At 43.8% G+C, this 13,368-nt stretch overlaps 1 protein-coding gene across 2 annotated transcripts in view; it reads left to right on the top strand.

Moving 5' to 3' along the window:
* ZCCHC24 (zinc finger CCHC-type containing 24) overlaps positions 1-13,368 on the top strand; it is a 112,053-nt gene that overhangs the window by 19,221 nt on the left and 79,464 nt on the right. For both annotated transcript variants that reach the window (XR_014525934.1, XM_083502906.1), the window contains exon 2: positions 8,198-8,398. Coding sequence is in view for 1 of the 2 variants with exons in the window: in XM_083502906.1 (XP_083359032.1) it covers positions 8,198-8,398 (201 nt within the window). In the remaining variant the exon portion in view is untranslated. The remainder of the gene's footprint in view (positions 1-8,197; positions 8,399-13,368) is intronic.

Raw genomic sequence — 13,368 nt, 5'->3', positions numbered from 1 at the left:
CAGAATCCGACAACAACTATTGATGGGCTGGAGTTACAAAGTCCTTGCTCATTTCCCGCTTCCCTATACTGTATACCTTTCCTCCACCCTTCCCTCATTGGCGATCCCAGCTAACACCCATAAAATTATGTGCCTATTTTTAAACTCAAAAACAAAAGCAAGTGTTGGGTTGATTGGTCGGCCAACCAAATTTTAACTTGTGCACCTCCCCTTTGTGAGGAAAAAAGGTCAGGGAGGTTAGTAGTCTGAAACTGCAGGGACATTTCGGCTGGAGGTTATTCACTGACAAGAAATGGGAAGGCTGTGTGTGTGCGCATGCGTGAAATGTTATTTGCAGAGTGAATGGCCACCCTTGTCCCTAATATAGTGCTCATGTGTGTAGGGCTGCTCTTTAGTATAAGTAGCCGGTTGTTTAGCATTCAGCGGATGAAAAGGCTCCCTGCAGAGCTTTGGACAAGAATTAGAAAGTTCCTCTAAGACTGCGTCTCATTAACTGAACTCTCAACTTCCCTGGGGTTTTTATTTTATTTTAAGCTATATGCCCCTCGTATAAGGGACTTTCAAGGTTTGTCACTGTGTCACCTTTGACAGCCTAAAATTCAATTCAAGCCGCCTAAAAGCCCAGATTCTGAGTGTTCCAGTCTCAGTATTTTGCACAAGGGATTCAGTCTCATGCCAGAACTTTAGGTTTGCCCAATTGAAGTGGAATAAAGCACACTGTCACCCTAGCTCAACAAATTCCTTCCTTGGGGGTTTTAAAGCAGAAGTTGGATGTCCATCTGTCATGGATACTTTAGTTGAGATTCCTGCATTGTAGAGGGTCGGACTAGATGACCCTTGAGGTCCCTTTTATCTCTGTGATTCTATCATTCTGTGTAATGATGCCTCTGCCATTTTTTTGCAACAGTTGTCACAACCTACCATGATACTTTTCCACATCAGCTTGCTACCCTAGTGAAACACAGCGGATGGGGCTATAACCCCAGTGCAGCAGTTGCTTCATCCTGTCTTAAATGCTAATATGCTGATACAGCTCTGCGCAATTAGATGACCTCTTACCCAATTCCTTGTAGATTTTATACTACTATATTTGCAGCGCTGGTTGAAACTGGAATCCTCACCTCCTCCCTTCCCAAAGGAGCATTTTTTTGGCCGCAGAAGTTAACATGCCCTATTTTCATTATTCTGGTTTGTAGTCCAGGTGATGTCATAATTTCCACCGAAACCCCTTGGTTTCAGAGGGGCTTATAACTTTGGCTATAAAAAATGTTCACTGTGCTGAAAATTGGCACCGAAAGATGAAGCTATCTGACCATTTTTATAAACATGTAGATGCAGTGCATCAAGTTCTATTTATCCCTATCCCTCCACCCTTTACAACTGCCCCCTCCCAAAAATAAATGCCATTTTTCTGGCTCACAAACAGGTCCCACTGGATGTGCCTTTGGAATAAAAGTAATACACGTACACGCTTTTGTGTGCCAAGATAAAGTACTTTGAGGCAATTCATCACATCAGCAAGAACATGTTTACTGTGTTCTTTAAATATATATATATATCAAGAAACAAACATGGCAACAGTAAACAAGGGATCTTAAGGAATGGTTATTTTGTGGGGGGGGGGGGACAAAGAACATGGAGACATCCCAAACCATTAGAGCTCTCCTGCTAGTTCAGCTCTGTCTGTGTTTGTGCTGCTGTGTTCCAGGTATGCTGCAATGTGCCCAGCCAATTATAGGGTCCTTCTATATGTGGGATCTACTCTTATGTCTTAGTATGGCTGTGGGCATCTACAACTCAAGCCTATGCCACTCTACTCAAAAGTAAGCCCCATTGAGTCCAATGGAGCTTGCTCTCAAGTAGGGGTGGAAGGATCTACCAATTTTGGTCCTCTCAGTTTCTCATTCTTCCAGTTTTAAATCCATTTCTCCACATTTCTGCAGCAATTTCATTAAATAAAAAATTCTCATGAAAATTCACCAGCATTTTAGTGCAAATTTCTTCCAAATTTTGTGTGCAGTTTTGACGAGTGTGCTTATTTTTGCAAGCAACTTCCCCCAACGTAATGCATTTTGTATGCTATTTTCACTGTTATATTAATATTGAAGCAAACTTCCCCCTAAAATAGATGATTTTGTAACCATCATTTGCTTGGAGAACTCCGCTGCAAAATTCAACGAAGTGTTGAATTTTCAAAAGATGGCTGTGTTTCAATTCTCATATCGTTCTGAAAAGTGCAAATTTGATAGATTTGCCTTTGAATGAGAAAACAGTGGGGAAATGTTGGTGGGGAAAGGGTTAACAGGCTCTGCATGCCATGGCCACAATCCAGATCTGAATCAACCCCCCACCCCAGCTTTCTTTTTGGTAAACAAAGAGACGTGGCAACTCACGTCACACACATGAATAAAAAAATGTGCTTCTTCCAGTCATGTGCTGTTTGATGCTAGAGCTTCCTCTGTTGAAATATAGCACTGTAATGCAAAGGTTTCTGTTTTGCGTGTGTGTGCATACAGGAACATGCAAGACTAAGAGTGTGTAAATGAAAGCAGTTTCCAGATGTGGGGAAAGGTTTTTTGGAAGGCTGCAACATTAGTTTGACATTCGTAGCACTTCCTCTTAGCAACTTGTTGCCAGGATTATTTCCCTTCGGTAATGGGCCTTCAGGAATGTTCATCCCAATGGAATCCTCATGAATCATATGAAACAACTGGATGACTCAGGCTACTTCAGTCAGCAAGGGTGCAATCCTGATGTTCTGTCCTTGGGAGTGTGTCCCTTCAGTTCCACTAGAACCTATAAGTAAAAAAGAATCTGAATCCAGATCTGCTTATAGGCTGGTCGAAAGTGTAGTCAGACTGGTTAGGGTTGGTTTTTTTAAAAAATACATATATATGTTTTGTTTATTTTATCTTTTGATCAGGAAGGCCTAACCTGGGCCAGAGGAAGAAGCTGAGTCCATGGTTATATTTTCCAGCGCACAGGTCAGAATCCAAAATCCAGGAGAGCAGTTTGTCGGGAAGGGGGAAGGAAGTAGGCGAAGCCAGGCGAGCAGCAGGAAGGGCTAGGAGTTAGGTTCATCTGGAGGGCGATGGGGAAATTGCCAAGGATGCAGACTGTGATAGGGAGAGAGTAGGACTGAAGGGGAACAGTAACAGAAGAGCAGGCGAGCTTGCTTCAGATGCCTCCACAGCAACTGGGGAGCTTCCTCCCAATGCAAATACGAGCTTCTGAGAAAGTATGAGGAGAAAGGGGCTCAATTTTCCCTTCCTGTCTGCTGTGATCTAGATCATTATCACCACACACAGAGAAATAGTTGGTGCTGTTTGCATTTCTTTCTTTAATGCTCACACGTTAGATGCAAAGGTGTGCCGTGAGTAGCTTGGTCCTCCTTTACAGTCAGCAGCTTCAAGTGAGACCATCTGCCAGTGGTGCAGTGGGTCAGTGCATCTTGCTATTAACCAGAAGGTTGGTGGTTCAAGACCACCCAGGGACAGCTGTGGTCAGGATTCCTGTATTGCAGGGGGTTGGACTAGATGACTCTGTGGACCCTTCCAACTCTATGATTCTATGAAGTGGAATAAGGTTTCTCCTCTTGCGATTTCAGGCTGCAGGAATATAGGGGTTTCCTCTCAAGCCAACTGGAGGCTGTTCCAAGACTGCAGTAGTTGGAAAGAGTTTAGTGAGAACTAAGTCATCAGAGGAAAATAATGTGGACTCCAGTTGTGGACTTGAATTGTGGTAGTGGGGAGTGGCATCCAGTGAGCCTGGAGCAAGTTGTGCAGCATGGACACCTCACCTTTCACAAGTTGTGGTTCATGTCTCAGTTGCGGGTGTGAAACGGAAGTGGCAGTCACCTAAGTCCTCCAACAACATGGGCCAACTGGATGACACCAGGCGAAGGAGTAAAGAATGTGTGTCAGCAAGCAAACATTTTATTTTAATATTTCATATGCGATGTAAAACTACCTAGAGCCAGATCAATTCCGAGCCATTACCAATTCAGATACCAGCATCGGGGCATCCCTCATGTTCCACAAGTACCTCTACACAGTGGCGGAGCTTCATGCTCCAGCACTGGGGGGGGGCGGAGAGCAGGCGGGGGCGGGGCTGGCGTGTGTCCTGGGGGTGTGATGCGCCACCTGCAGGGGCGTGGCGCCCAGCGTGGGCGGGAGGCAGCCATGATGGCACCCCACTGGGATTGCACTGCTGGGGGCGGTGCGCTCCCCCCGCACTCCTTTTCGTCCACCAGTGCCTCTACATTACTTGTCCCTATTGTCTCAGCAATGCACAAAGCCTCAACCAGTTCTCTAGGATTTGTACAACTTAAAGGTTCTTTTCAAAAACTTGTTTCATTTCAGCTGTAATGGTACCTTGGCTTACAGACGCTTCAGGTTACAGAATCTGCTAACCTGGAAGTAGTACCTTGGGTTAAGAACTTTACCTCAGGATGAGAACAGAAATCGTGCGGCGGTGGTGCGGCGGCAATGGGAGGCCCCATTAACTAAAGTGGTACCTCAGGTTAAGAACAGTTTCAGGTTAAGAACGGACCTCTGGAACGAATTAAGCTCTTAACCCGAGGTACCACTGTACTTCTGTTTTTAACAGAGTTACTGTTTCTGGCCTGTACAATAGGTTTCACCGTGAGAGACCTTGATGTTTATATGAATGTGTGTGTGTGTGTGTGTGTGTGTGAGAGAGAGAGAGAGAGAGAGAGAAAGAAAGAGAGAGAGAGCTTTGTTACAACCTTGTAGTAGGCATTCACACATTCTGTCAGTTTTTATATTGCATACATTTGTAAATAATAATAATAATGCTGCAGCAAACTTTGCAAATAAAAAAAGGAAACATGTTTCTAAACATTCTCCAATTACAAAGTTAGACAAAGTGGAAGGAGATGGTTAGTTTGTGATATTTGAGAATGGACTGCAGCTCTAACATGAACTGATTTGGGACAAGGCATCTTGGTCAACCTCTTGCCTAGACCCTGCTGTTGTCTGCCTAGCAATGGAGGCCGCTGCATTTGAAAGCTATGGATTTACTATTTTTAATTAAATTTCAGTTTAAAAAAACAACTACTATCCTCTTCGGTGGGCGCAGGAGACAGAGCCTATCAGAACCTCCTGAGTCAGGGGTAGAGCTTGGATGCATCCTGGATTGCAAGTGGAAGAGATGTAGTAGAATGTTGTGGGCCTTTGCAAAATATGGTGGGTCATAGATGGAACCTTGGAGGATAAGGAATTGACTGGCTTTTCAGACTCCAGTGTGGGTTACCTGATACAACACGGTTTTATTGGAAAGAGCAGTAAAATACCATCTTGTTGGCAATCCTAACCCTTTGAAAGCAGGCCTAGTTAGTCCTTAATACATGAAAGGCTTTGTTAAACAAATTATGCAACTGATGTGCAAGAAAAATCCAGCTCTGTTCTTTAGAGTTTTCTAAGGGCAAGGAGGGATGGCCTCGACTATAGAGCGATAGGCATTTGACTGGGAGATGGCATAGGGGAGACAGAGAGGAAATAAAGGCAGGAAAAGGAAGAGAAGGAAGTATCCTTCCCAATCCTTGCTCCAGTTTTGTGTAACGTACATTATGGATGGTCCCTGTGAAAAGTTGAAGGAACTCTTTCTTAGTCATCCAAGAATGATTTTTACAAAAATTTCTCTGCCAAAGGCATTCCACCTTATCCTCAGGGGGAATGTTCTCCATAGCATTTTACCTCAGAAAAGTTTAAATAAGGGTGGTCCACCCATTTATTAACATCTAAGGGCACCTGAAGGAATACAGACTCTCTCCCACTATTAAGAACATTAATTCCATCCCAGTGATTATGTGCTTCCTGCTGGTTTGAGGCTTCGGAATAGCAAGCCCCTTGTGTTTGCTGGGTATGACCTTCGCTCTAGAGAGAGCAGCCATCCCAAGGAGGTGAGAGACACCAAGGGGCCATTCGCCAGGGAACAGTTAAAACAGCTGCAGGTTTCCCACAGAAAAATCTAAGACAGATGTAGGTCTGAGTTCTCCTTGTTACCATTTGACTATAAAATCCAGAACACTGTGTTTAAGGCCTCTTTAACCAGTCACAAATGAACAATTACTTTTGATTTTTTTTATTGTTCTTCCTTTTTCCAGATTTTAAATTTTCCCTCTTGGATAGCCTTGGATGCCAAATATTTTCTCTTACATTTGTGTGTGTGTGTGGACTCTTTGAAATTTTCCTTCAAAGTTATACCACACAATGATTGTGGGAAGCTATAGCATCCAAAGACAAACCCTTAGTGTCTTTGAGTATATGTTGAACAAAATAGGGTTAGTTTTTGTTTCTTGAACTGAGGGGGTGATTTGCTCAGCTTGATTATCTTAGGTCTCACAAACAAAGGCCATAAGATGCTTTCATTTGTCAAGGAAACAACTGTTTCAGCCTCTCCAAATTTAGGAGATGATGACATAACAGTTGGGTTTCCCAGATTGATGGCAATGTCACAGATGGTTAGCCCCACTACTGACACTGGCCATTTTAGCAATATGCCCATCCCTACATAGAATGAGGTGGAGCTAACCTTAAAAAGGATTTTTTTTAAAAAAAATAAAAAGTGTGGGAGGCATGTCCTGCAATACTTCAGAGGATAAACGTGTGGCAAATGCTATGGGGAAGCAAAAGATTAAAAGCAGCACATGAGAGGGCTGCTACTTTTTATTTGATGCAAGCTCTATGCCTTTAACAGCTCTAAGGCAGGCAAAAAGGCCACAGGCATGGCAATTCCTATTGACATATGAACATGCCAAGAAGAGTTGTACCTATTGCATTCCAAAGGCACAAATCCCACCTGCACTATATATCTAAAGCAGTAGTATGCAACTTCAAACAATCATTCCTTCCCAAAAAGAGTCCTGGGAACTGTAGTTTCTTAAGAGTGCTGAGCGTTATTGGTAGACCCCTATTCCTTCTCAAAGGGACGCGGGTGGCGCTGTGGGTTAAACCACAGAGCCTAGGACTTGCCGATCAGAAGGTCGGCGGTTCGAATCCCCATGACGCGGTGAGCTCCCGTTGCTTGGTCCCTGCTCCTGCCAACCTAACAGTTCGAAAGCATGTCAAAGTGCAAGTAGATAAATAGGTACCGCTCTGGCTGGAAGGTAAATGGCGTTTCCATGTGCTGCTCTGGTTCGCCAGAAGCGGCTTAGTCCTGCTGGCCACATGATCTGGAACCTGTACGCCGGCTCCCTCGGCCAATAAAGCGAGATGAGCGCCGCAACCCCAGAGTCGGTCACGACTGGCCCTAATGGTCAGGGGTCCCTTTACCTTTTTATTCCTCCTCAAAAGGCTACAATTTCCAGTGTGGGTTAACCATCAATCCCTCTTCCCAGGGAACTCTGGGAATTTTTAACTCTGTAAGGTGAATAGGGATGGAGGGGCGGTCTCCTAACAACTCTCAGTACCCATAACAAACTACACGTCCCAGCATTTTTTTACGGAAGCCATGACTGTTTAAAGTGCTGATGGGAGCACAGTGTCTAGGGTAGTAGACCTTCTATATGAAGCAATCTTTCAGTAGAACATAGAACAGTCTGACAACAGGTTCTAGTTGGTATTGGAATTTGTGATCAATGATTCTTTGCTTCCCCACAGTTACCATCTTAGGAAACAAACATTGCATGTGGAATATATACGCCATGGGGTCTCGAGCAGTTGTGTGATGCTGATCTGTTTTTAAAAATAGACCCGTTAGTAATTTTGTTTACCATTGAGAGGCTGTGGGGTGTTTGGCACCATTTATTGATTGCAGACAACTTTATAGTCCAACAAAAGGTGGGGAAAGAGTGCTTATTCAAATAATCCATGTGGTGCTGAGATCAGGGAGAAAGGGATCTGTAAAATATACTCTGGTAACTTTCTCTTCATCAGGGCTGCAACCGTGTGCATTGTCTGGCTGCTTAAATCCCATCTAGACCTCTAAGTATGAGCCTTGGTTTCCTGTCATTAACTTTTGCAGCAAGTCAGAGAAATGATTTTTGTGAAGGGAAGCATAGTCTAATACTGCTTTCCACCCCTTTTTGGGGTTTTTTTTTAATAAAAAAATTAGCATTGTTGTTCAGTCCAGTCATATGGTCACCAGCAAAGGCAGTGCAATTTCAGATGTGGATCTTGCTTCTATTCCCACTGAAAATCACCCTGTTTCATTTCTTTCTTTTCCCCTTCGGCAGGCGCTGAGCAGCAGCCTCTATAAGAGTGCCTCTCCCTATGGCTCCCTTAATAACATAGTAGACGGCTTGAGCTCCCTCACGGAACATTTCTCCGACATATCCCTCTCCTCAGAAGCCAGAAAGCCCAGCAAGAGACCACCACCCAACTACCTGTGCCATCTTTGCTTCAACAAGGGACACTACATCAAGGACTGCCCACAGGTAAGGACAACAAAAGGCTCACCAGAATGTTTGGCTGTGCCACCCGCTAAGAAAGAAGTGGATTGTTACCTTCCTTGAGAACATAAGCTAATGTGATATCTCACAATAATCTTCTTGGGGATTATTTGCTAGCTTTAGCAGTCTCTGGACTGATGATGCCGGAAAAGAAAACATACTGGTATCTTACTTATCCCACTCCCCCGCCAAAAGGAGTTTCTCTCTCTTACCCCAGCTGAGAGATCTTTGAAAACATTTAATGTTGCCTCTTTGTGCTTTATCTGTTTTGAAGAATGCATCAGATATATTTCCACCCTCTTTGCTAAATGCATTTCCATGATCGTTCAGCGGCAGTTATTGAATGGGACACTTCATTTAGAACAACTAAGTAATGTACATTTCAAGCGAAATTTAAAATAAAAAGACATAGGAAGCAGAAAAAGCATCAACAACACATTTGGATCTTGGGAATTAGTCCCTGGTCTGAAATATCAGCTGCAAGGTTTGAGGAAGCCCTAGGCCACCCCTCCACCACCACCACACAACTTTCTCTCTCCATTTTACCAGGTGGAGGAAGGGAATAGATGGGTATCCTTTTTTTCTTCCCTTCAAAAAACCAACAGAGAGGGGAAAAATGACCTGAACATTAACATGTATGTGAGCCAGGACACAGATGCAGTAAGAAACAATTTGGGCCATGGTTTACAATCCTGACTTACCTTTCAGATTTGTCAACCACTAGGGTTCCCTGGTTTGGATGAAATGGGAAATTCTGGTTTAATGCAAGCTAGGAGATTGTGGTGGAGCCAGTGCATGACGGGGGGTCGGAGTGGGCAAGGGAGAAGAGTGGGGCGATAGCACGTGCCCACATCTTCATAAAGCATGGTTTCTGAAGCCTTGGGTGATTGTAAAAATGCAGTAACTGTCTTCCAGCCCCAGGCCTCCATTTGCACTGTGGATGAAGAACCTTAAATGCTCTCTGGAAATGCTAAGTTTTAAAAATTCAACTCTATAGGGAATCTTGTGTTGTTGTTTCTTGCTCCAATAAGATTAGCTCTTCTCATTGCCCTGAGCTAAGATGGATCCATACTGAAGGTAGCAGCAGGGTTGTTGACAGAGAGGGAAAACCTCCAGCAAAAGAGCAAACATCCTTGCCAAAGCATTTGTCTCCAGCTTCTGCCAAAGTCTGCTTCCAGGCTCTCCCTCTGTCTCATGGCTTTCTAACCCTTCTCCATACACCTTGAGACTTTTTTTCCCGTAAAGAGAGAACATATGCAAGGCTTGTCATTCAAATCCTACAAGCCAAACATGGGCAGATGGTTTTAAGGGCTCAGTAAGAACTGTTGTTGCCTCCCCCCGCCACCCTCAGTCTGGGCCAAATTGTTTAAGGGAGCCATTCTAGCATCGACACCTCTATCCTTACTATAATAGTCACAAGAGAATTCCATTGCTTTCAGTTAATTTGCAGCCATGTAAATGTTATATTGGAAGGAAGGAGGAAAAAGTCACTTCACTGGGTTTACCAGTAAGATAACATGATTTAGGGAAGCCTTATTTGATCTGGTGCCCTCAAGATGTTTTGAACTATTAGCTCCCATCATCTGTGGCCATTGATGGCCCCAAACCATTTGTAGCCCAAAACCATCTAGAGGGCACCAAGTAGGGAAGGCTGAATTCGGGCATATCTATACCTGGTTTAATAATCAGGCTGTCTTTTCAGAAAATCCTAGAATCCATCATTCTGCAAGCGGGCCTCTAAAAGACAAATGTCAGCACTTTTCCGAGCTACAAATCTGAAGCCACTTTTGGGGACGTCATGGCAGTTAAAGTGGTATAACACTATCAAAAGTTTACACTACCACAATGAATTAAACAGGTCTTCCTAAGTAGCTTTGGAGACATCCACATGTCCACTCTCAAGCCATGGATTCTGTTGTGGTAGTATTCATTTTTCTAATAGTGAAACTGCAGTCATCCTGGGCACATGCCACATCAAAAGGGTTTACTAGTTTACATTTTGTCTCCCTGGGATCTGCAAGAAGTTTTTATACTCCCACCGAACTATAATTTCCAGAATTGATTGGGGAACTCCATGATATTAAACGTGATATAAAACTGGCATCATGTGGTGTAGCTATACCTACTTGGCCTGCACCCAATGAAGTTATTGTATAAGTGAAATTATTTCTTGCTTGCACAACAAAACTTTCCCTCCTGCTTTCTCCTCTGCACCCCTCTCCTCTGCACTCTGTGGGTACCCATAAACCTCTGGTGCAGATGAGGGAGGTGTGAGGGGCTCAAGGGGTGTAGTGGTGTAGTGGTAGGGGAAGCCCCTGCAAATCCTCCATATTCTCCAGAGGGTTAGGGGAACTCTCAGAGTAGATGTGGGGGTGCAAGGGCACATGGGGTGCAGAGTTGGGGAAGTTCCATTGTACAAGCAGAAGTCATCTGTTCATTTTTAGTCACCCTTTGTCACTAAAAAAAACCCCAGTTGTTTCTGCAATATGGCGTGTCAGTTGCCATATTGACCAGCAGTTGACACCACTAATGAACAACACAGCTCCTCCTGCCTCTGCCCCAAATCCTTTTGCGAGTTCAACAAAGATCTTCAGGGGGCATGCCCTTCTCCTCATAATACCTGCCGATGCACCTCTAAAAATATGGAACAGGGCTAATTCCAGTCCAGGAGTAGATGTTTGAGTGAAACTGGCTCATTGGGTCTAAACATTTCATGGGCGGGCTACCAGGGAGGCAAAGATTTTCTTTCTGGTGCTGAAATAAACTTTAAAACTCCCATCTGCTCCACTCTGAGCTTCCATTCCTGATTCAGCATGCATGAGAGTGCTAATGGGAACCAGATGTCAGACCCCCACCCCCCACCCTCAAAAACTCAATATGCACTCCCACCCATTTGGTGCATCAGATTTCTTGGTGATTTAGAAAGGAGGAGGGAGAGGAGACCAGGAGAGATTCCTAGAACAGCTGAAACTGAAACTGCAAGACTGTTTCTAAGGGAGGTGGAGGAGGTAAACAGTGATAGCAAATTGAGGCTTCTCCAGCCACATAATTCCCCAAGGGAGAGAGGTAATGGACTGTGTGTGGTTGCTCTTTGTGTTCCAGTCCTCAGAGTGATTTCCTTTTCGTTGTTGTTAAGATTACCAGGGATAGAGTTGTGGGTACTATAAACTGCAAAAGCTCTAAACCTGGATGGTGATTTGGAGCAAAAAATATAGCAAAATTAGGGCCAAGCAAAAGCATCTCCCTGTTTCCCACAAGTATATTCAGCACTGAAGAAAAGTGGATATGTGCACAGTATTATTTTCAGGAGAAATTTATATCCTAAGGAAATACAGTGGTACCTCGGGTTACAGATGCTTCAGGTTACAGACTCCGCTAACCCAGGAATAGTACCTCAGGTTAAGAACGTTGCTTCAGGATGAGAACAGAAATCGCACGGCGGCAACACGTGGCCCCATTAGCTAAAGTGGTACCTCAGGTTAAGAATGGGCCTCCAGAACGAATTAAGTTCTTAACCCGAGATACCACTGTAATGAGTTGGGATCTCAAAATCAAAGATAGGAAATGTTTGGTCTGCTTCTAAGCAAAAACTTGAGGTAAATCTACTATCTGGCCTGTTTGTTTTGTGTCCATCCAAGAAGACCTGCTCAATTCTGTTGAGTTCCAGAATCTGCTCCATTATAATTTATTTGAATTTAAGCGTGATTTATGTTTAGCCCTAACAACTGTAGGCAGATCAGTGTGCAATGAGTCTATGGTGGTCACTTGTGCATTGCCATAAAAGAGGAACTACATCATCAAAAGGAAGGTAAAAAAGAGATTAGTGATTTGCATAAAATTGCCTATGATAATTATGTATACAAAATACAACACATCTCATAGTAGGAAAGCCTGTGACCAAGAGTATGCCTCTCATAACAGCTGATCAGTTACTTCAAGGCCCACCCCCCTCTTCTTATGGTTCGTTTATATTTAAACCAGATTTGGACTGGGCATACCTTCGAACAGAGGACTCCTTCGAAGAGACTCTCCTCTGATAGCCCTTCCAATTGAGGACTGTTCTGTAATGTAGGTCACACTATTTGAGCCACACTTCTTTGTCTGTTGCTGTGTATCCCTTTCATTTGAGGAGATTGGGTTAAACCTGCCACCGAGCTGGGACCGTACTGCAACTTCTAGGGAAATTAGCAAAGAACATCTGGGCAGGTTTTGAATGCTTATAACTTTTTGCCCCTTAGATCTTTGTGTCGTCAGGCTCCCCGCCCCCCTGCTCATTCTCTCATATATATATATGAGCTTCTCATTACATACCCTTATATTTTCCCCATGTCCATCCCTATTGCATTTGATGTTTAGGATGAGCTAAGTTTAGCAACCACTGTGAATAAAAGTCTGAAGTGTTTGAGAAGAGAGGTGGGGGCGAATGAGAGATGGTGTCGGTGAGAGAATGCAGCTGCCTGTTTGACATCTCCCATCTGGTGTAAGTGATATGAGAGCTAAAGCCAGCCAGCCAATGAGGAACCATGCCTTTGCATTCCCCAAATGTTACCTCAACATGCGGTGTATCCAACTCCCATTTAGACCAGTGGGGGGGGGATGGCAGTGACTTTCCTTGTAGTAGCCATTGACATCTCGTTTATTTCTACCTGCTGGCATTGTAAAGATCTTTGGCTAGGAAGAAAACTAACAATTCGCTGCAAAAATACACCACCCAATCTTCTCCATTTCCCTATCTTCAATCTCAGTTCTGTTTATTTACATCTTTAGAAAATAAACGCATATAAACAATTTTCTCTCTAAAAGGGCAAAAACACCCCATGTGGTTAACCATCAAATTCCAAAATCCCTCTCTCTTCTCCCTTTTTCTTTCTTTTGTTGTCAGGATTTTCCACATCAAGGAGGCAATGCCTTTCATGACAACTTACCTAGTGTCCAGAATCCCTTGTTTATAAATT

Source organism: Podarcis liolepis, assembly GCF_965112155.1.
Source record: "Podarcis liolepis genome assembly, chromosome: 5".
In the NCBI taxonomy this organism is placed as follows: Eukaryota; Metazoa; Chordata; class Lepidosauria; order Squamata; family Lacertidae; genus Podarcis; species Podarcis liolepis.
This window is presented reverse-complemented; position numbering and strand designations above follow the sequence as displayed.